Below are 19,962 nucleotides of genomic sequence, written 5' to 3'. Positions count from 1 at the left end.
GTTTTCAATTTGAATATATGTTAAAATATAATTAATTACTGTGATGGCAAAGCTATATTTTCAGCATTATTACTCCAGTCTTCAGCGTCACATGATCCTTCAGAAATCATTCTAATATGTTGATTTGCAGTTCAAGTACTTTTGGAGCTCAATTATTCTTATTATTACCGTGTTGAAAACACATTATTTTCAGGATTTTATGATGAATAAATAGTACGAACAGCATTTGTTTGAACTATAGAAATCTTATATATTTGATGCATAATATGCCTATGGACTTTTTTTTTAAATCAACATTAAGATTACAAGTTTTAATTTGTAATTTTATATGAATGTGTATAACTTTTTTTTTAAGTACAAATCCATATAGTCTTTCAGTTAATATGAAGTCATCAAATCTGTATGCATAATAATGATAAAAGAAATGCAGTTTAGAATGGAGTACAGCATTTTACTTTGCAGTGAATTTCATGCCAACCACCCCTAGATCACTGAAGCTTTGAGCTGCTGCATTTCTATTGTTCCTGCTGTTCTGCAGCAGACACAGGGCAAATCTATAGGATAGCCAGCTAAACAAAAAATGACAATATCTGATGATTCAGCATTTATGCAAAACTCCATTAAATCATCTTGGTGTAGCAATTATTTTAAGTGCTTAAAGCTGTTGGATCACGGACATCCACTCGAGCACTTGTTTGATCTCTGTATACTGAAAAAGGATGAATAGAAAATGAATTAAAGAGAGCTCCTGTTTGTGTTCTTAACCACATGATCTTTCATCCGCTGTATCAGGGAGACGAGACAACAGATCTTCTATGATGTTTGATAGAAAGGTAACCATAGATACAGTTGAATGGGTGCCTCTGCAGTAACCACGGTGATTGCTGAATTGGAGGAACTTCAGATTGGTCAGGTGTGTACAGTACGAGGTGATCAGTAGTGGTACCCACAGGGGTCACTGAATCGAAAGGGTTTAATCTCATTGACAGTGCAGACGAGGTCATGCATGCGTCTTGCCCTTCGCTCCTCCAGCACGAGCCTGCGTGAGCGCTCTCGAGCTGCCTGCTGTTCTGCTCTTTTCTCTGTACGCTTTCTTCTCAACCATCTATTGTCCAAAAGAACAAGAGGGAAATGCTTGCACGTTAGTTTCGAATACAATTCTCCCTCTGTTTTCTGATTTTTAGAAGAGCAATGTGGTGCTGAACTCACTGCCTGAAGGCCTTCTCACTCTCTTCTCGGCTATGCAGGCAAAAGCCGCTCTCCATTTCCAGTCTCTTCATCTCTTCTACCTGTTTGTCTTTGAACTGCTGTTCCTGTTTCTTCTGGAGCCAATGTTTAAAGGCCTCCTCTGGGTCACCACAATCCCTCTACCAGAACAACAAAAACAGCACAAGTGACAATCTTTGGTTAGCATAAGATTCTTTTTTCAAAAACATAAAAAAATATTTTGTCTGTGTGTTTGTACAAAAACGTATTTTTTATGTTTTTGAATCTATATATACCAATATATATATATATGTACGTATCAGATGCAAAAGCCTCTAAATGCCATCTGAAATTTTCTTATAGAATGATAATTTTTTATCAAGCTTGTATATTTAAATTCAATAATTTCACTTAAATGGCAATGAAGATTACCTACTAATTGTAATTTAAGTGAAATTACTGAACTTAACTATACAAGCTTGATAAAAATGATCATTCAATAAGAAAATTTCAGATGGCATTTAGAGGCTTTTGTATCTGAACTCTTCATATATATATATATATGCCAAGTAATGTTTATATATATATATACATGTATACAGTATTATGCAAAAGTCTGTTAGTATTTTCACCAAAAAAAGGTTTTAAGCCAGTTATTTATATCTTTTGCTGTGTGTGTCAGTAGGAAATATCAGTCCAAACATTCCTTTTGCCATTAATTGTAATAATCCAGTGATATTTTTGTATGCATAAGGAGTCTGACAACAGCTGGTATGCTCCACACGGAAAACTGATTGAGTCCATCTGTGATTACATGAAGAAACAGAAAAAACGGAGACAGACTAAATCCAACTGTGGCAACGTCTCCAAGACGCTTGAAGAAACCTACCTGCAAAGCCACCTGAAAAAACTATGTGCAAGTGTAACTAGGACAAAAAGTTAATTGTAAAAATATGTTTATGAGATTATTTTTGAAAGCATCCTCACTTTACAGCATTTTTACACAAGTGCCTAAAACTTTTCACAGTACTGTAACTTTGCAGGTAGGTTTCTTCAAGCGTAATAGACATTGCCACAGTTTTTCTGGATTTAGTCTGTCTCTGTTTATTCTGTTTAAATGGCTCTCCCTAGTGGACATACCATGCAGCTCATCCTTTCCATTTCCTGGGCTTTCTGAACTCTCCTCTCGTCCAGCAGCTGCTCTCTTTTCCTCATAAGCCACGATTGGAAGGCTATCTCGTTCTCCTGACGTTTCTGTTCCTCTTCCTCTTTTTTCTTCAACTCATCCTGAAGAAGCAAAGAGGAGGGAGAAGTCTAAAAAAAACGTTAGACCTGTTTGAAATAAGCTGTCAAATAGTAACTGAAATCAGATTTTATAATACATTAAGACATAAAACTGATATTATACTGATATTGAAACCACATTACACCTCTTTGGCTTGCCTCTCCCTCCGCTGCTGAAGTTTGGCCAGTAATTCTTTCTGCTGTGGTGACAGGGAGAAGGTGGCATGTGAAGAAGCTCCATTTGCAGACTGGACCCTGCGCTTGGTGCCCTCGACCCATGCTCCCCTTTGGGACAGTCTGGCAGAACTGGGTCTATTTCTGTGCTTCGGTGGAGGTTTGGGGATGTACAAAGACTCAGTGCCAGGGGGAAAAGATGAGGTAGAATTCTGTCTCAGAGAGGAGACAGGACTCTTGCTGAGATGGAGATCAAGCTCATTTTGCCGTGAAGACGCTCGCTGAATGTCGCTGTGAGAAACCGGCAATGGAGGAAGCAATCCTTGACTTTCCATCTCCTTTATACTCACCAGATCAAACTTTCCATCTTTTTCAACCAAAATCCGTCCTTCTTTCACTCCCTCGTTGTGTTCATCCTCAGGGTCTCCCATGTCGCTTCCCTCTCTCTGAGAGATCTTCAGTCTCTGCATTTGTCCGGATACCTCTCGATCTTCCTCTAAGTGCTCACAGGAGGCGCTGTTGCTCTCTTGAGTGTCGAAATCCAGCGCAGGCACCACCAGGTCAACCAGAGTGTCTTTAAACTGCAGGCGTCTGCGGCGGCTCTGGTCTGGAGGATCCTGGTCCTGGAGCTGTTTGTTCGCCTCTTGAATCTTTTCCAAAATGTATTTCTTCTCTTCATCGAGGTCTTCGTCGCTCTGTAAATGTGGAGAGGTTATAAGGTCATCCCTGTCGGGATCTTCTAATGGCTCCATAGGTGTTGGCCACCTTTCTTCTGCTTCGTCATCATCCATTTCCCTGTGTTTGTGCACATCCTTTCTTTCTTTAGGTTCATCTTCTTCAAGCTCTTTGTCGATCTGAGCTTCAATGTCATCATCATCAGGATCCTTTGTTGTAGAAAATAATGTGTTCAGTTTGAGTAAAACAGAATGAGAAAAAAGGCATTGTGCAACAGAATAAGAAAAACGGCGTTGTGCAAGTTAAGGAGAGCATGATCTCTGAAGAATCAGATACATAGAGCGTATGTGTTGAATAATGCAACGCCATGAGACATAGTTCTCTGGGTGAGTGAAAGTGTGTATGGATCTGTGTCAGTGTGGATTTCACACACACAGGTACAGCGACTGTGTAATGGAATACCACAGACTATTCCAGAGGACTGTCTCCAAGATATGAACCTGTTTCTGACATCATTGTGCATTGACTCACTTACCTGTTCCTCACTCTTGCTCTCCTCGCTGATAAGCCAGTCCAGGTCTTTCTCAAAGTCATCCTCATACTCATCCGGAGTGTTTTTGACCACAGAAACACTCATGCTTTCTTCGCTTTCTCACTAAGACACAGCAAATGAAACATGGATCACAATAGAGATAAAAAAAACTTGTCTCGCTCATCATAGAGTCATTTTATTATTGAGCAAAATGATCTTTTAGAGTAAATAAATATTTATAATTATTTGAAATACGTCATGAATGTTAGTAAATAGTTTATTGATCATTCTTAATTCTAAATTTACTTTAGTTACATTAAAGCATACAGATTAATATCTAAACATACAATTACATAGATGACATACAGAAATACGTCTCACTTAAAAGTACAACACACTTGGACATAAAATCCATATACATTAGGGCTTTACATTAAAACAGCTTGGATTCTCATGATTTAGATGCAGTGTTTCAGAAAGAGCAATACATGGAATCTGACCCATAATTCTCTCTGAAATAAAATCTAAAAAATTTTTTTACTTTTATTTCAGCAGGTAAAAGTTAATAAGATACATCATGCAGATGCGCTCGGATACATCATCAGTGATGTATCCTGGGGTCATTGGGTGTTTCGGGTCTTTCAACGTCAGACACCCTCGCCCAGGCGACCGGGCCGGAGTTGATCAGACCCCGGCCTGTGTCCCAGCAGCATTTGTCCATGGTTCTGCCTTCTTATTAAGGAGCACATAATTCTCACTGAAATAAAATAAAATATTTAAAAAACGTATTTTATTTCAGCTAGTTACCATGGCAACATTTCTCATTTTTATTCAGTTTTCCTTGGTGTACTAAAGTAACTAAAACTAAAATAAAAATAAATAAATAAAACTATAGGCTATAGAGATATAAAAAATAAAAATAACTAAAACACTACAAAATTACTAAAGCTTTAACTACACTGGTCCACATACAGTGACAATTCTAAATTGTTTTGTAAATTACGACTTTGTAGATGCAATTTATATGTTTAAATGGGGGCTTTATATTTGTAAATGCCAGATAAATTTGACTATATGCACTGCAATGCCAAAATCTGGGTGATAAAATCATATTTTTATGTGCATTAAGGCTAATAATAACACCAAACCTGGTGGCCGTCTCGTCTCAATGCATGATAGATTTGCTTTTAGAATGTGGTTATTATTTTCCCGCGCCTAAAAATGAATACAGCTTACCTTCAAAACTTCTGTATGGTGTTGCCTCGCGTTGAGAGCAAGAATAATGAATGGTAATTCATTAGCCGCCCTATATATTCTAGAGAGCTGTTGTCTACCCGCACCTGTACATTAGAGAGCAGCTCTAATCCTCTGCTGGCCTCAGCCTCAAAGTAGCATGTAACAGGTGTTGCCATAGAGACACACAACACGGCCTGTCGTGGGTGCGCGCGCATGCGCAGACTCTTTGTAAATGTAGAAGGTAGAGCCAGCCAGATTTTATCTGTGATACAGTTGGTGGAAAAATAAACAAGGTACAACAAAGGATAGTTTGGTTTGTTTGTCCAAATCTTCATGAATAAACAAATTTATGCCCTTATTGTCTCTACTTATTTTACCTTATTTTTTCTATTCGTATACTTTATATGCTTTGGCAATATTCTACAAAAATCAGGTCAACAACATTAGCACAAAGGCAACAATTGTTGTACGTTATTATTATCATTATTATTATTAAAGGTATTTATAAAAGGATAGAGCAGGGGGGTTCAAAACTGGGGTCTGGGGACCCCCAGGGGGACACAAGGGAGTGACAAGTGAGTCTGTGGAAAAGTCTAGAGAAAAACTGAAAATAAATAAATAAATAATAATAAACAAATAAATTCATTTATTTTATTACTACAGTGAGCAGAACAAAATATATAATGATGCAAATGAAACTAATTTTGGATTTATAATATTATTTTTTAAAGTGTATAAATTGGGTGTTTATAAAAGAGAGATGCCTTATAAATTTTAGGATGAGGGTCCTTCACACAGGGCTGATACTATTTGGGTGTCCGTGGCTTCTAAAAGATTGGAAACCCCTGCGACTGAGTGTGAATTATAACGCCCACAAAGGGTTTGGTCTATCTATGGTTTGGCACTTGCGTTTGTGACATTTTTAAAAGACCTCCTTTTTAATAATCTCGGAAGTACGTATCATGTTTTAGCTTTTGAGTCACGCCTATGGTATATGTAGTCCGTATTGAATCCAATGAAGTACTATTAATATGTGGAAAAACTCAATTTCCCATAATACACCTCGGTTCGCATACAAAAATCAAGACACTCCTCCGCGAGTAGAACTGTTGAAGAAGCTACGTGCAAAATTGCATATAGTTACTTTACACCCATTTATGATCCTGTTATCATCTCACAGCTCGTGGAGAGATACACTTGTTCTTGCTCATTAGACAAAAATGACTTCTGTAGCTCTGTACACAATAAACAACTCAGCGAGATCAATAGCAAGACTGTGTCGAGCGTCCCGCTCTGCGCATGGTACTGTCCACTCTTCCGTAGCCCGTTACTCTACCCTCCGTAAATGTGCCTTTCTTCCGGGAGGAAAATGGTCATTCGTAATAGCAGGAACGAGACAGATGTCTCAAGCATCGCCGGGGAGGTTCTCACTCGGGCGGTACGGTAAAGGTGTGTTTCTGGCTGCTGGGGCAGCAGCTGTCACTGGGGTTCTGGCGGCAGGTGTAAGTCACTTTCAGCGGGCAGAAATGGCAAGGAAGATATCCAAGGTTGAAGAAGTGGAGGGAGACATTCGGGAAAGATGCAAGTCGTTCATGTCTCCACCAGTCACTGACATCAAGGTCTTAGAGCAGAGGAAAGACGCGATGTCCACGAGAATGGAGATGCTCATCATGGAGACCCAGGCTGAGTTCTGTAAAGCCCTTGAGGAGGTGGATGGAGGAACGTTCAAGGTGGACAGCTGGACTAGAAAAGAAGGTTGGCTCGTTTTTGCTGCCCTACTTCACTAATATTATAACCTTTAAATAATATTAAAATGTAATGAATGCGTGTTACATTTAAAAACATGTTAAGTGTTGGTGTGAATGAAACTTTAAAAATATGTACTACCTACCATAACATAAGATCAAGAGCAAGAGCAAGCCTTAGATAAAGTAGAGCAAACATTATGGTCCAAAGTCCTGATTTATGTTTAGAGCAAAAGGTACAGTATATGGAGGCCCCTTTTTTCGGATAAGAACATAAGAAAAAAGCATGTTTTGGTAAAATCATGACAATTATGATATAAAAAGTCGACATTTTGAAATAAAAAGTAGACATTTTATCTCATAATTATTATTTGATCTCATTTCGACGTTTAATCACAATTTCTAGATTTTTTTTTTGGTCAGAATTATGGCCTTTTATCCCGTAATTTTTACTCTTTTTTTCTGTCTCAATTTCAACGTTTTATCTCATTAATTTGACTTTTTATCTTGAAATTATGACTTGTATTTTGTCCCAGATGACGCACTATACACTTATACAAGATGTACTCTTCTGCCTAGAGTATGAATTTTATAGTTATTTTGTTATCCAACAAAGTCAGAAATGGACTTCATAAGTCATGATATGCCTTTCCAAATCTTTTAAAACCATAATTTAATTGGTTCCATATTTCCAATAATGGCAAAATCTTTAGTTTTGGAAACATTCCATTTTGTTGTAACTAACTGATTCTGATTAGTTATCATTGTGCCAAAAATGTGTGCTTTATTATTATATATGATAATAATCTACTATAAAAACAATCCTTCCATAGATCAGTGATTCTCAACCAGGGGTTGAAAAGATTTAGATTTTGCTTTGTTAAACTGATAACATTGAAACAGTAATAAACTAATAATTAGCTAGAAGCTTCATGCTGGTGTTACACTGTAACCAATCATGTTTGTCTTGTGTCTGACAAAGGTGGAGGGGGCATCAGCTGTGTGATGCAAGATGGGAAGGTTTTTGAGAAAGCGGGTGTGAACGTGTCCGTGGTGTTTGGGAATCTCACCGAGGAGGCCGCAAAACAAATGCGCAGCCGTGGAAAAGTTCTGAAAGGGAAAGATGGTGAGAGACTGACTTCCCATTTCGAGGTGAATGCAGAGTGTGACTAAAGGAACCAGTTCCTTAAATCTTCAGCTCAACTTCTAGTTTTTCTATTTGAGCTCAGTTTGAACTGTCAGTGGTCACAAGGCTTTTACTGTGATGATTTGTCATTCTTCATGGGATTGAGAAGATGTGACGTGATGCATTCGTTTTTACCGTTTAGCATTATCTCTGTGTTCCAGGAAAGTTGCCGTTCTGTGCCATGGGTGTGAGTTCAGTCATACACCCCAAAAACCCCCACATTCCCACAGTGCACTTCAACTACAGATACTTTGAGATTGAGGAAGCAGATGGTGAGTGTTTAGTGAAGTCATTTGAGGCTGTGTGAAGGGAGATGTTGTTATCTGGGTCCACCACCCATCTCGCTCTCCCTCCTTCTCTCAGGCACAAAGCAGTGGTGGTTTGGTGGGGGAACGGATCTCACTCCTGTTTACATTGATTTGGAAGATGCCGCCCTTTTCCACAAGACTTTGAAGAAAGCATGTGACAAGCATCATCCTAAATTTTACCCAGACTTCAAAAAGTGGTAGGAGTCTCATTACTGTTATGTGTGTGTGTGAATCGGGTGTGTTACAGCTGTTATGGGTGTGTGTATGCGCGTGGTGTATGAGTGTGCTATCTTCTGGGTGGATTTGAACTGTTCAGCAAAGATAAGATTTCCCATTATTTGAATCAGCCAGTATTGTGTGAGTCAACGCTTTTGTGTTGTAACATCCTTTTCATTTTTTTTCTTTCTTTCTTTATTTTTCTTCATGAAAGAGTATTTCTTAATTTTTGTATTTTTTCATTTTTTATTTAATTTCATTTGTAATTAAATATGTTTGCTTCCTAAACATTAGGCTAGCATCAGTAAAATTTTTTTTTTTTTTTTTTTGTCTTAAGGTGTGACAACTACTTCTACATCCGTCACCGAGGAGAGACGAGAGGCATTGGCGGGATCTTTTTTGATGATTTGGATTCGCCCAATCAGGAGGAGGCTTTTAATTTTGTGAAGAGCTGTGCTAAAACTGTGGTGCCCTGTTACTTGCCCATAGTATACAAACATCTAAATGACTCCTTTACCCCGGAGGAGAAGGACTGGCAGCAAGTCAGGAGAGGCAGGTTAGTTCAAGGGAAAGTACATACTGATTTGGATTTCTTTTTTATATACACTACTGTTTATGTATCAATCTTTTCAACACTGAGGAATATGAAATGTTTCTTCAGCACCAAATCAGCATATTAGAATGATTTCTGAAGGATCATGTGACATTGAAGACTGGAGTAATGATGCTGAAAATTCAGCTTTGCTATCACAGGAATAAATTACATTTTAAAATATATTAAAAACAAATATGTATAAATTATTATATTTCACAATATTACTGTATTTTTGATCAAATGAATAGCCTTGATAAGAGACTTCTTTCAAAAACATCTTGCTGACCCGAAACATAGTATATAAATATATATTTTTATTGATTAAAACAATAATACTGAAGAACCATTTTATAACCCGTAACATACAGAACTATATTAAATTTAAATATATATAATATAATACAATATAATATATATACAACGAATATATATTAAAATATAAGTTATTTTCAGATTCAGATGCTCTTATAAATGTTAATAATATTTATGTAATAATACTATTTAATTAATAATAAAGATATTAATAATATTTGATCATTATTAATATAAATATTTTTCATAGTAGTATGGTAATATAACATAGTTATGAGACTAAATTGTCTTCAAATGTATATCATATCGATATAAATGTTTAGCAGGTAACCGAACTCTCTTTGTGTTTCTTAGATATGTGGAATTTAATTTAGTGTATGACAGAGGGGTGAAATTTGGCCTGGCCACACCTGGGTCACGCATCGAGAGCATCCTGATGTCCCTACCGCTTACTGCAAGGTATGAGCAAGCTGTGTCTATCACAGCTTTTTTTAAAGTTATTTTTGTGAACTTTGTTTACTTGCATAATTTAAAGGGATAGTTCACCCTGAAATGTAAATTCTGTCATCATTTACTCACCCTCAGGTTGTTCCAAACCTGTATGATTTTCTCACAAAAGAAGATATTTTGAAGAATGTTGGTAACCAGGCAGTTTACGGTAGCCACTAACTTCCATAGTATTTTTTTTTTTTCCTACTATGGAAATCAATGGCTACCATTAACTGTCTGATTACCAACATTCTTTAAAATATCTTCTTTTGTGTTCAAAAGAAGAAAGAAACTCAAAAAACCTGAGGGTAAGAAAATGATGACAGAATTTTCCTTTCTGGGTGAACTATCCCTTTAAATGAGTTATATATTTTTTTTCCTGAGGTCAACTTATACCAAGTTTTCCCACACCAAACCAGATGTAATTTATTTTTTACACAAGCATTATCCACTGACCCTGTGAAATAAACTTTTGCTGTTGTGCCTTTAAGAAAAGCCCTCTTTGAATGTAAAAAGATCTCAACCACAACAATTATTATTTTCCTCATTTTCCACCCTTTTAAAAACTCAAAGTAATGTTTGAAAGTAGAACTTTTTTGTTTTTCAACTATTGTGTCTACTGTATTTACCTATTGTTTGACATTACAAACTCACTAGTGTGAATGTTTCATTTCAGGTGGGAGTACATGCATGAGCCCAAAAAAGGCACTAAGGAAGCAGAGATACTGGAGGTCTTACGAAACCCTAAAGAATGGATATAAGTGGGAGGAAGATTCATCCGTCCACTCACCAATATTGGGTGGGAATTGTGAAAATGGAGGGTGGGTTTGTCTCTGGATACCAAACATATCAGCAACCTTTATATATTAAGATAGAACAACAACATTCAGTGAAATAGACTATGGCAGGACACCTTTGACTCACTGGCTCTTTGCTGACTGACTGCTACACTGCACGATTACCGGCTTGGTAATGAACTCTATGGATTCACTGGAGAGGCAGTGTTTACTCCTGTGACAGTGTTACTTAGTTACAGCTTTGTTTCTGCTTGCACTGCTTTAATTATGATTACTGGTGTATTCGAAACTGTTAATGACCTTGGTATGCTGTTTTTGAATGGACGTGTCAGCCTCGTATGTCTAAATGGTCATGTTTAACCTGTGCTGATGCAAGCGCCATGCCATTATTGCTTTTCTAGCACTGTTCGTTTTTCTTTCCCACTTCAAGTCCATTTTTGTGTCCTGCCATGCACTAACAGATTCCACTACTGGCCTTTTTTAGCTTTCTGCAGATATTAAAATTATAATAAGAAATATTCTCAGGACATTGTAATGTTGCTATTTCTGTGTATTAAAAAACAATTAAGTGTTTTTAAATGTGGTTTAATTTTGTATACATGTCAATAAAGTAGTAAAGGTGTTCATTAACATTAAATCCATTCAGTTCCAACATGGCTGCCAAATGTTTACGTTTAATAAATGCGTTTAAGTTCACATTTGGCATGGTCAAACATTAATGATAATAGTCAAATGTATCTAAGGCAATAGAACATTAATTTTGTGTGATTTTAGTATGCAAATCTGCTCATACAGTTAATAAGTTACAACTTAAAACTACCTCTGTGTGCTTGTTAGGACGTAGGCAGTACACAGTAGTCAACATTTGAAGTGGATCAAAACCTTTCATCAAAGTTATACATGAACTACTTCTTAATGTCTTAAGACAACTTTGATGAACTTGTTTGATCCACTTCAAATATTGACTACTGTATTTCAGGTAGTAAATGTGCATTTTAACATTAATGAATATGTTAAAACTAGACTGAATTTTATAGGAAGAACATTAGATCTTAAGACGAACTCATTTGGTTCTGAGAACTCCGGTCAATTTTAACATTAAGCTCATTTTTTTGTACAAATTGGAGTGCTGTCAATACAGAAAACAACGACAAAAATCGGTGTTGCCTACACCGTGTTATCCTCTTTTTAAAATGTGCACCCTGTTGACTTAAATGGGGCAAGTTTTAAACCTGCTTTTAGCCTCTTAACATCCTTGATGTGTCATTACAAGTGCCCAGCCAATGTGAGTGATTCCTTTAGAGTGATCATGGGTGAATCTGACTGCAGTAGATGTGAAAGATATGAATAAAAATGATGTTATTTCAGCCAGCGCACATACCTGTATTTACATTCTGTTTTCGGTCGAAGTCCATAGTAATCAATTGTCGAGTTCACGTGCGTGATCATAGGTAACTAAACCTATGCGCGTGAACTCGACAATCGATTACTATGGACTTCAACCGAAAACAGGATGTAAATACAGGTATGTGCGTAGGCACCGTAGGCAACACCGATTTTTGTCATTGTTCTCTGTATTGACAGCACTCCAAATTTACAAAAAAATTGAGCTCAATGTTAAAATTGACCGGAGTTCTCCTTTAAGGAATACTAAAAAAACAAAGACGTACATTTTACAGCAGATATTTATATGTTCATAATGCTATATAAGATATATTAAAGAAACATCGCAAATTATGATAAACTTTAAATCTCGCATGCAACCAAGACTGCATTTATTTGATTAAAAAATACACTAAAATGCAATGTATTCCTGTGATAGGTTATTACATTTTTCATTTTTATTACAGTTTCATTCATATGATCCTTCAGAAATCATTCTAATATGCTGATTTGGTGCTCAAGAAATTCTTCCTATTATCAATATAATTTCAGGATTCTTTGATAAATAGGAAATAAAAAAACAGCATTTCTTTTAAGTAAAAATCTTTTGTAACAATGTAAAAGAACAATAGTTTACCTAGCAGTGGAAGAACAAAGTCAGAGGACTGAGGGCCACATTTCTTTTTATTACAAATAAAGTCAAGCTCAATCATTACAAAAATTTTAATTTGTTCTTAACACATTTACATATACATTTTTTAATCTATCTCTGAGTAAGGCTTAAGCAATAAACACCACCACGGTCACTCCTAACTACCACAGAAATATCAGCCTGCAAATATACAGCAACTCCAGCCAAACTTGCAACATCATCATCAGACTGTATTTCAAGTGACGGTAGTCTTATTTCATAACATCTTTAAAAACACAAACAATTTTAGGCAAAGTGAGACTGTTTTGATTTTCACGAAGCTTTCTTGAGTTAGTGCTGGTGATGTATTTTATTGCATATTTGTGTAAGCCGAGCATGTCGTTGATAAACTGAAAATAGAAATCCAACAGCCTTGCCACATTTTTCCATTAATATTCCTTTACACATTAAATACGATTCCTTTACTAAGAGCAATTGGTGCCCTGAAAAAAAGTGCATTCACTCATAGTTACTGAATAAATACAAAAGCATTGACTGTTTTCCATTACACCCCCATAAACACACACTTTCCTGATATTTAATACTGAAGGTTTCCCTGTCAAGGTTTTCCTTTTATTTTTAGGGGACGGCTTGTTCCCTAATTTGATCCTAATCTTAAATGCTCTCGGTTTTTCTATAGTGTAGCTGGGGCCTGAGGTGAAAACTTTTTCTTTTATGAACTAAAAGGTGTCTGCTTGCTGTTAAACACAGACAAGCCCAACCTGAAAGCTAGAGTCAAATTTCCACATTTGTTTAACAGTCTGAAACTTTTCACCAGGCAGGCAAAACCAGTAACACATCACTTGAATCCTTTATATATAATGCATTATTTATAAAAGTAGTTTTTAATGCATTAATTATGCCTTTTAAAGCACCTTATGGTCTCATGAATAAGTGCAACCACAGACATAATATCTATTCATTGTTACAAATGTAAAAAATATAATGTATTAAAACATGACAAAACCCATTTTAGATGTAACAAAGAATCTGCAAATATAATGCATTTTAACTTTTACAATTATTTATGAAAATATACAATGCATTCAAATTTACATTATGAAACCCTTTATAATGCATTATACATAAAGGCTTCAGGTGAAGTGTTACCAAAAAATCATTTGTCATTGAGAAAGGAGTTATGCTTTGTAGTGGACTCTATTTATAGTGGGAAACAGCTGCTGCTAGTTCAAACGTAGCACAATTCGGATCCAAAACTATAGTGTGAAAGGCTTGAAATCGTTTCAAAAAATCTAATCAAGTGTGAAATCAGCCTTCAACAAGTAAAAAGCTTGGTCAATAACTGTTAAAGGTTAGAGAAGCAAAACACAGGTTATGTATTCTAAAACAATTCTAAAAGAAAGTCTGCACACAGCTCACAACAAACAAAAAGCATGGTTCTCGCTCCTTAATAATCACCTCCACTGTGGAACATTTTTCTTGCTTGTTCTAGTATTCCCAGCTTGGGATGCTTAATATGCCTGCTTAATCCTTGGCCACAATAAATTTCACAAGGCTGTGGCCATGTAAACTGCTCCAAAAATATGGAGAAAAGAGAGCACTGTTGCATAGACCATTTAGTTAACATGTCTTTCCATGGAACTCAATGTGGCTTGCACTGCAATGACAAAACTCAAACCACACTTAGCTCAGTATTGTATTTTCCTACAGCAAATATGAGTCAAAACTTCACACACAGATGACTCAGGCTGATTCAGAAACCATGAGGCAATGTAAAATCAGGATTTGTGAAATTATGTATTGTAGTTGGTTATCCATTCAGCTGAAAAGTTTCCAACATGTTAACTAAATCTAACACAGTGTTTAAAACCTCAACTAGAGACCCAATATCAATGTTTCATTGATGCTGTGAGTCCAGTGCATAAAGGCGTCTATGCAATTACAAAGGTTACAGAGATAGCCTAAGCTAAAATGGTTATCTCTGAAGGTTACAATGAACCTTAAATTATATCATGTCAGTAAACATTAAAATGTACAACTTCCTGAAAATATTGTGCAATTTTTTTTTTCCACTGAATCTTACGATTTAGTTTCATAGTTCTAAATGGTCCAATAAGAGGCCACAACTCAAGAAGAAAATGTTTAGCTCATTTCTTAGTAAGTCATACTAGGAAGAATGTGTGTGAGTTGTTCATGTTTGAGTACTTCCTTGTCATTGGATTTGGGCTTGGGTCAAGATTCAAGCTGTCATGAGTTCTGGATCATCTCTGAAATGAAAGAAATCTGCAGCAGTGTGTGTGTGTGTGTGTATGTTCACAACTCACTGCTCCTAATGTGTGTGCACTAACTTGGATGGGTTAAATGCAGAGGAAAAATTCCGAGTATGGGTTACCATACTTGGCCTTCACGTCACTTCCCCCTTTTTTTTTTTTTTTTTAAAGCAGTTTAGCTTTAGTTTTGTTAGTGCTGGAATTGAAAATAAAGCCTGTCATGGAATAGTGAAGTTGTAAAAAAATATACAGTATTGGTGTCTGGAAGATGCATCACTTTCCCTGGGAGATGACAACCGTGCTACCGTGGTTACTGATGATGTCTTCATATTGTGGTGGAGGCTCTGCTTCAATCTGTATATCTGTATGGCCCACAGCTTCCTCATATGAAGGGGGCGGGTCACCCCGACTGCCCCGCCCAGGTGTGAGGTCAGCGCCGGGGTAGGCGGGGCTACTGTGGGCACTGATCTCAGAGTGAGGACTGATGTCAGGATGGTAGTCCCGACCCCACTGGTCCATTGACACCACAGATAGGGTTGTGTCTCTTTGTGGACGCCCAATGGCAGGGCTTTGCTGGGATCTTTTGCGTGAGTGACATCTCCAAACTGTGATGGAAACCGCAGCAATGAGCAGCAAAACCAGCAGCAGCGGTAAGATCAGGTACAGGGAATGAACGCCACCAGCGATGGACTCCAGTCCTCCAGGCCTAGGGCTGCTCTCACGCTGGTACTCCTCCCAGAATCGCCTCTGTAAGGGTCACAAGGTGAAAGAAACACAAAATAACATAAGAACACTGTCTGCATAAATGTAAATAATAAGCAAAAGCCATTTGTTTGTATTCTAAACAAAAAACCCTCATTGTCATTCAGACCAATAACCAAGACCTTGCACAACAACACAAAGCAATGACTGTGCACCATACAGAACTGAATTGAGAACGCCTTTTGAATTACACTTCAATTACTGAATTTGAATCAAGATAGCCAACAAGATGTAGAACTGCACTTTGTATTTGAGTAGTACAATTAAATTGTACTGGCAACTCAAAAAGTAATTCTGGAGAAAGCTTTAACTAGTAAAGTCTATTAATAGTAAATCTTGGCTTAGGCCCTGTTTACACTAGTGCGTTTTGGATTTAGAACGCATAACATTTGCTGCGGTTTCCCCTGGCGTCTACACTACTCTGGAGTTTTCGACCCTTAGAAAATGGAGGCTTTTGGAAATGCTGCAGACACCGTTTTAGTTTGAAAACTCTGGGTTTGCGTCTCAGGGTAATCGGACCAAATTAAATACAGATAAGTGCACTTATACATGCTCCTGGATCACGATCCAGCGTTTTCAGTGGCTTAAAGTGGCTCGGTTCGTACTTCACAGTAAATGCTGCTCCATGCAAACTCATCTCTGCCTGTGCTGTGAGACTGGGTCACTTGATTTTAAAGTTGTAATTTAAAATTATTAATATACTATTTAATTTAATTTAAAATTGTATAATTGAATATGATTTATTTGTATGTATTAATAATAATCTAAATAATAATAACACTAATCAAAATAATAATAATAATAATGAATCAAAATAATAATATTATGCATTACATAATATACAATTTTTATCATATAGTGATTTTGATTTAAAAAAAAAAAGTAAAAAAATCTACAAACAAGCACAGCAAACATGTAGGTGTTTTTTGTTTGTTTTTGTTAGAAAAATCGCAATGGACCTTTTTCACAGGCTGCGATAATGTGTTTTAACGGTCATCGGCATGGTAAATCCTTTTTTTATATTCTTTTATATTATCAATTTAAAAAACATTTTTATGTACATTATATAACACTATACTGCATTATATTACCTTTGCATCAAATTACAAAAAAAACTAGTTGACGCTGCTGTGAGGGTGTTTCTAATACAGCGTCTGTGAGTGACGTCTTTCTCTCTTCTGACTGCCTTTATCAATCTCTCTCTATTTTTTACTCTTGTTGAAAGTTGTGAAAAACTATTGTGGAGTTTTCCTTTTGTTATCTGAGCAAATGGGAACACAAAAAATATTTAATGTAATCTCTCATTTACCACTAAAGAAGTTTACCCAATTATGACGACTTCCGCTTCTGAGAAACCCAGAAATGTGAAAAGGGTCAATTCGATTTTTTCCCCCTCAAATCAACCAGCCTTACCCTGGACTCAACAAATGCCCAAATTACACCATCACACATTCAGCTTATCATTGTTCTGTCATTTTGAATATACTGTGTAAACTCCTGCAAGAACACACAACCCAAACATCCTTAATCTGAATAACACATAATTAGCCATCCCGAAAAAATGTGAACCCAGTGAGGCTTTCCTGTCGATAATGCTCACTTCCTTCTTAGAGGAAATGCCACAGAGCGGAATGACTGAGGAAGTAGTGTTCAAGTTCATGCATCAACAAAAAAACAGGAGCACAAATCTACCCCATACTCACAGTTTTCTCATCATTTTCAAATGCCTCCCTGGCTTCTTCATAATTACAGATTTCCTCCCTGCATTCCCGCTGGATGTTCCCTTGTTTCATCTCCTCCAAGAAGAAGTTTGCTCTCGGGAGCCTCCGCAGCACCGAGTGTGCGGCATCTGCTGGCAGGAACACTGGAAATACAAACAATAAGCGTGCAGCACAGAAACAAGGAGGGGGGCTGACAAAGTCATTTCTTTGAAATGCCAGTTCCTCCCTGGCACAGGAAGTTTGAAAAAGAGTAGCCCACTGAAATAAAACAGATGCTATATAGTGGGCCATATCAGATTAGTCATGGATTACATATTAGAGGTGCTATGTAGGATGAGACCCCTATTGATAATCTGTAATTAATACTAATTGGAAATTACTGACAGAAGTCCTTTACGTGACATGACATCCATTATCACTAGCAGGCTCAGCATACAGACCTACTACGTATCTTAGCAACGTTAAGAAACACAAAATAGCGTCCTTGAGAATATCACATCTTCACAGTCTCTGGCCGAAATAAAGCATAGAAGGACTCACCGGCTCCCATGATTCCTGCAGCTTGTTAGAGAGGGAAACTGGACCTTGAGAATGACAGAACAGATTTACACACCCAGATTTAATCAACGACCACACATTTCTATCACTTGTGCTTATGCATTTTCAGTATCTCAAATTCAAAACCACAGGAACATTCAAGATGAACGGTGAACAGAATGGTGTTCATACGTTAAGTTACAATAAACAGCAAAAAAAAAAAAAAAACATGTCCAAAAACATAAATCATTCTGTGTGTCTCAAGGACTGTTAGCTTAACGTTACTAGCTTAATAGGACACATAACGTTAACCAACGGCACACGGGGAAAAAACGGGCACGTTTTGACAAGCACAAAACGAATGTTCTTTCACCATATCGAAATGTAAAACTGCCGCTTTGAGACATTAAAAACATGACAAGCATACAGAATAGTGTCGCTAATTCAGTCCGATGACTATCGACTGAAGCATGTCGACGGGGTTTTCTACATTAAAAACCACACAAATTAATCTAACCATTGACGCGTCGAAGCTATGCCTTTTGTATGTAATATTTAGAAAAAGCTGCGACTTTAAATTAGGGTAATAAAATATGCAAAAACTGTGTTTACCCGTTCCACCCAAACGTGTAACGCCTAGTCCCAATGTCCTGATTTGGCGCATGCGCAGTCAGCAGCCAGAATGAACTGAACAGAGCCCATGGCTCTGGTAATGAACGTAGAAAGCAGCTGACGCGGGTTTCGGGGCGTGAGGAGTAGATTATTACAGAACAAGATTCTTTCTTTGTAAATCCCCCCTTTTTTTGGTTGATATATGAGACAGGGAGAATGAGTAATGATTAGGCTTATATCAGCTTTCACAGAGCCAAAAGAAAAGAAAAGTGAATTACATATGCATGAATTGAGTGGGCCTACATTCTTATTTGGTTGTGGTGAAACATTTTATTGCTTTTTAACTCATCGCGTGTTACTCTTCTCCATATTATTCTCTAAAAAAACATTTTAATTACATTTTAAGTGTGCTTTATTGGCAAGACAAAATCAAAGTGTTGGCACGCAGCAGCTTTGTTGTAGGCCTATTTGGAAAATTGTGTCATAAACTGTCAAAAATGTGTAATAAAAAGATTAAATCACAACTGTACAAATAAACAATAGTAAAAAATAAAATGGAATATTAAATAACAGATCTAAAAACTATCAATTCAATTTTAAACAAATTAAATGTAAGAATTAACGTTAATTTAACAAGTTAAAATAAACAAAAGATAAATATAATTAGGCCAAATGTGTTATAATATGTATAAGTTCAGTGATGGAAATACAAGATGTGTCCCAATTCAAAGGCAGCCTCCTTCGAGCGAGGGACCTCAAAGGCCATGCAGGGCGGACTCACAGACGGTCGGACTGAGCGTTGTTTTAAATGGGACGGTCTAGCCTACCAAGGACTGCTCTTGTCGCCTAGCAACTGTGACGGCTGTCGATGATGAGTAACAGTAACGTTGGTACTGGACTATTTTGAAAGTTATTCAGAAACTGTCTAAATATGTTCACCATGGTCCATTTCTGCATAGGCTAAGAGTATATGCAATTGTGTGTACAATAAGTGACTATGGGCTATACATGGTATTATTTAAATGTCTCAGTGCGCCTGGTAAAATTGTCTCATTCTCCCAGCCATAGTACAAACCTCCAAGAAGTTCTAGAAGATGATAAATATTGTATTATTTTTTTCTACTATGAAAGTCAGTGGGTGCCCTCAACTGTCTGGTTACCAACATTCTTCAAAATATTTTCTTTTGTGTTCAACAGATAATAATAAAAAAAAAAAAAAAAAAAAAAAAAAAAAAACCTCATACATGCTTCGTACTACGGAAGCGTATTG

The 19,962-nt window shown here is 36.8% G+C and overlaps 3 protein-coding genes across 3 annotated transcripts; 1 reads left to right on the top strand and 2 right to left on the bottom strand.

Annotated features, from left to right (window-relative positions):
• Nucleotides 1–426: 426 nt before the first annotated feature.
• Nucleotides 427–3,976, bottom strand: ccdc181 (coiled-coil domain containing 181; the record flags this gene model as incomplete). Its single annotated transcript, XM_081349173.1, has 5 exons — nucleotides 427–1,105; nucleotides 1,210–1,367; nucleotides 2,347–2,493; nucleotides 2,637–3,548; nucleotides 3,875–3,976. The coding sequence occupies 5 exons, from the start codon at nucleotides 3,974–3,976 to the stop codon at nucleotides 934–936; spliced, it is 1,491 nt and encodes a 496-aa protein (XP_081205299.1). The 3' UTR covers nucleotides 427–933.
• A 2,201-nt stretch (nucleotides 3,977–6,177) lies between these two features.
• cpox (coproporphyrinogen oxidase) lies at nucleotides 6,178–12,510 on the top strand. Its single transcript, XM_081349149.1, has 7 exons — nucleotides 6,178–6,862; nucleotides 7,835–7,978; nucleotides 8,200–8,310; nucleotides 8,402–8,543; nucleotides 8,900–9,118; nucleotides 9,824–9,928; nucleotides 10,635–12,510. Exons 1-7 carry the CDS (start codon nucleotides 6,328–6,330, stop codon nucleotides 10,717–10,719), a joined length of 1,341 nt encoding a protein of 446 aa, XP_081205275.1. The 5' UTR covers nucleotides 6,178–6,327; the 3' UTR covers nucleotides 10,720–12,510.
• Nucleotides 12,511–12,570: 60 nt separating this feature from the next.
• Nucleotides 12,571–18,816, bottom strand: prrg1 (proline rich Gla (G-carboxyglutamic acid) 1). Its single transcript, XM_081349162.1, has 4 exons — nucleotides 18,693–18,816; nucleotides 18,084–18,127; nucleotides 17,526–17,686; nucleotides 12,571–15,807 (listed from the first exon to the last, which is right to left on the bottom strand). The coding sequence occupies exons 2-4, from the start codon at nucleotides 18,091–18,093 to the stop codon at nucleotides 15,334–15,336; spliced, it is 645 nt and encodes a 214-aa protein (XP_081205288.1). The 5' UTR covers nucleotides 18,094–18,127; nucleotides 18,693–18,816; the 3' UTR covers nucleotides 12,571–15,333.
• Between the last annotated feature and the right edge of the window lie 1,146 nt (nucleotides 18,817–19,962).

This window comes from Scardinius erythrophthalmus (genome assembly GCF_964197995.2).
Source record: "Scardinius erythrophthalmus genome assembly, chromosome: 20".
Lineage (NCBI taxonomy): Eukaryota > Metazoa > Chordata > Actinopteri > Cypriniformes > Leuciscidae > Scardinius > Scardinius erythrophthalmus.
This window is presented reverse-complemented; position numbering and strand designations above follow the sequence as displayed.

Coding starts and splice junctions, on each gene's coding strand:
- prrg1 (XM_081349162.1), bottom strand. Junction 15,808..17,525: donor TTGAAAATGATGAGAAAACT/GTGAGTATGGGG, acceptor TGACCCTTACAG/AGGCGATTCTGGGAGGAGTA.
- cpox (XM_081349149.1), top strand. CDS start 6,328: ATGACTTCTGTAGCTCTGTACACAATAAACAACTCAGCGAGATCAATA. Junction 7,979..8,199: donor AGTTCTGAAAGGGAAAGATG/GTGAGAGACTGA, acceptor TCTGTGTTCCAG/GAAAGTTGCCGTTCTGTGCC. Junction 8,544..8,899: donor TACCCAGACTTCAAAAAGTG/GTAGGAGTCTCA, acceptor TTTTGTCTTAAG/GTGTGACAACTACTTCTACA.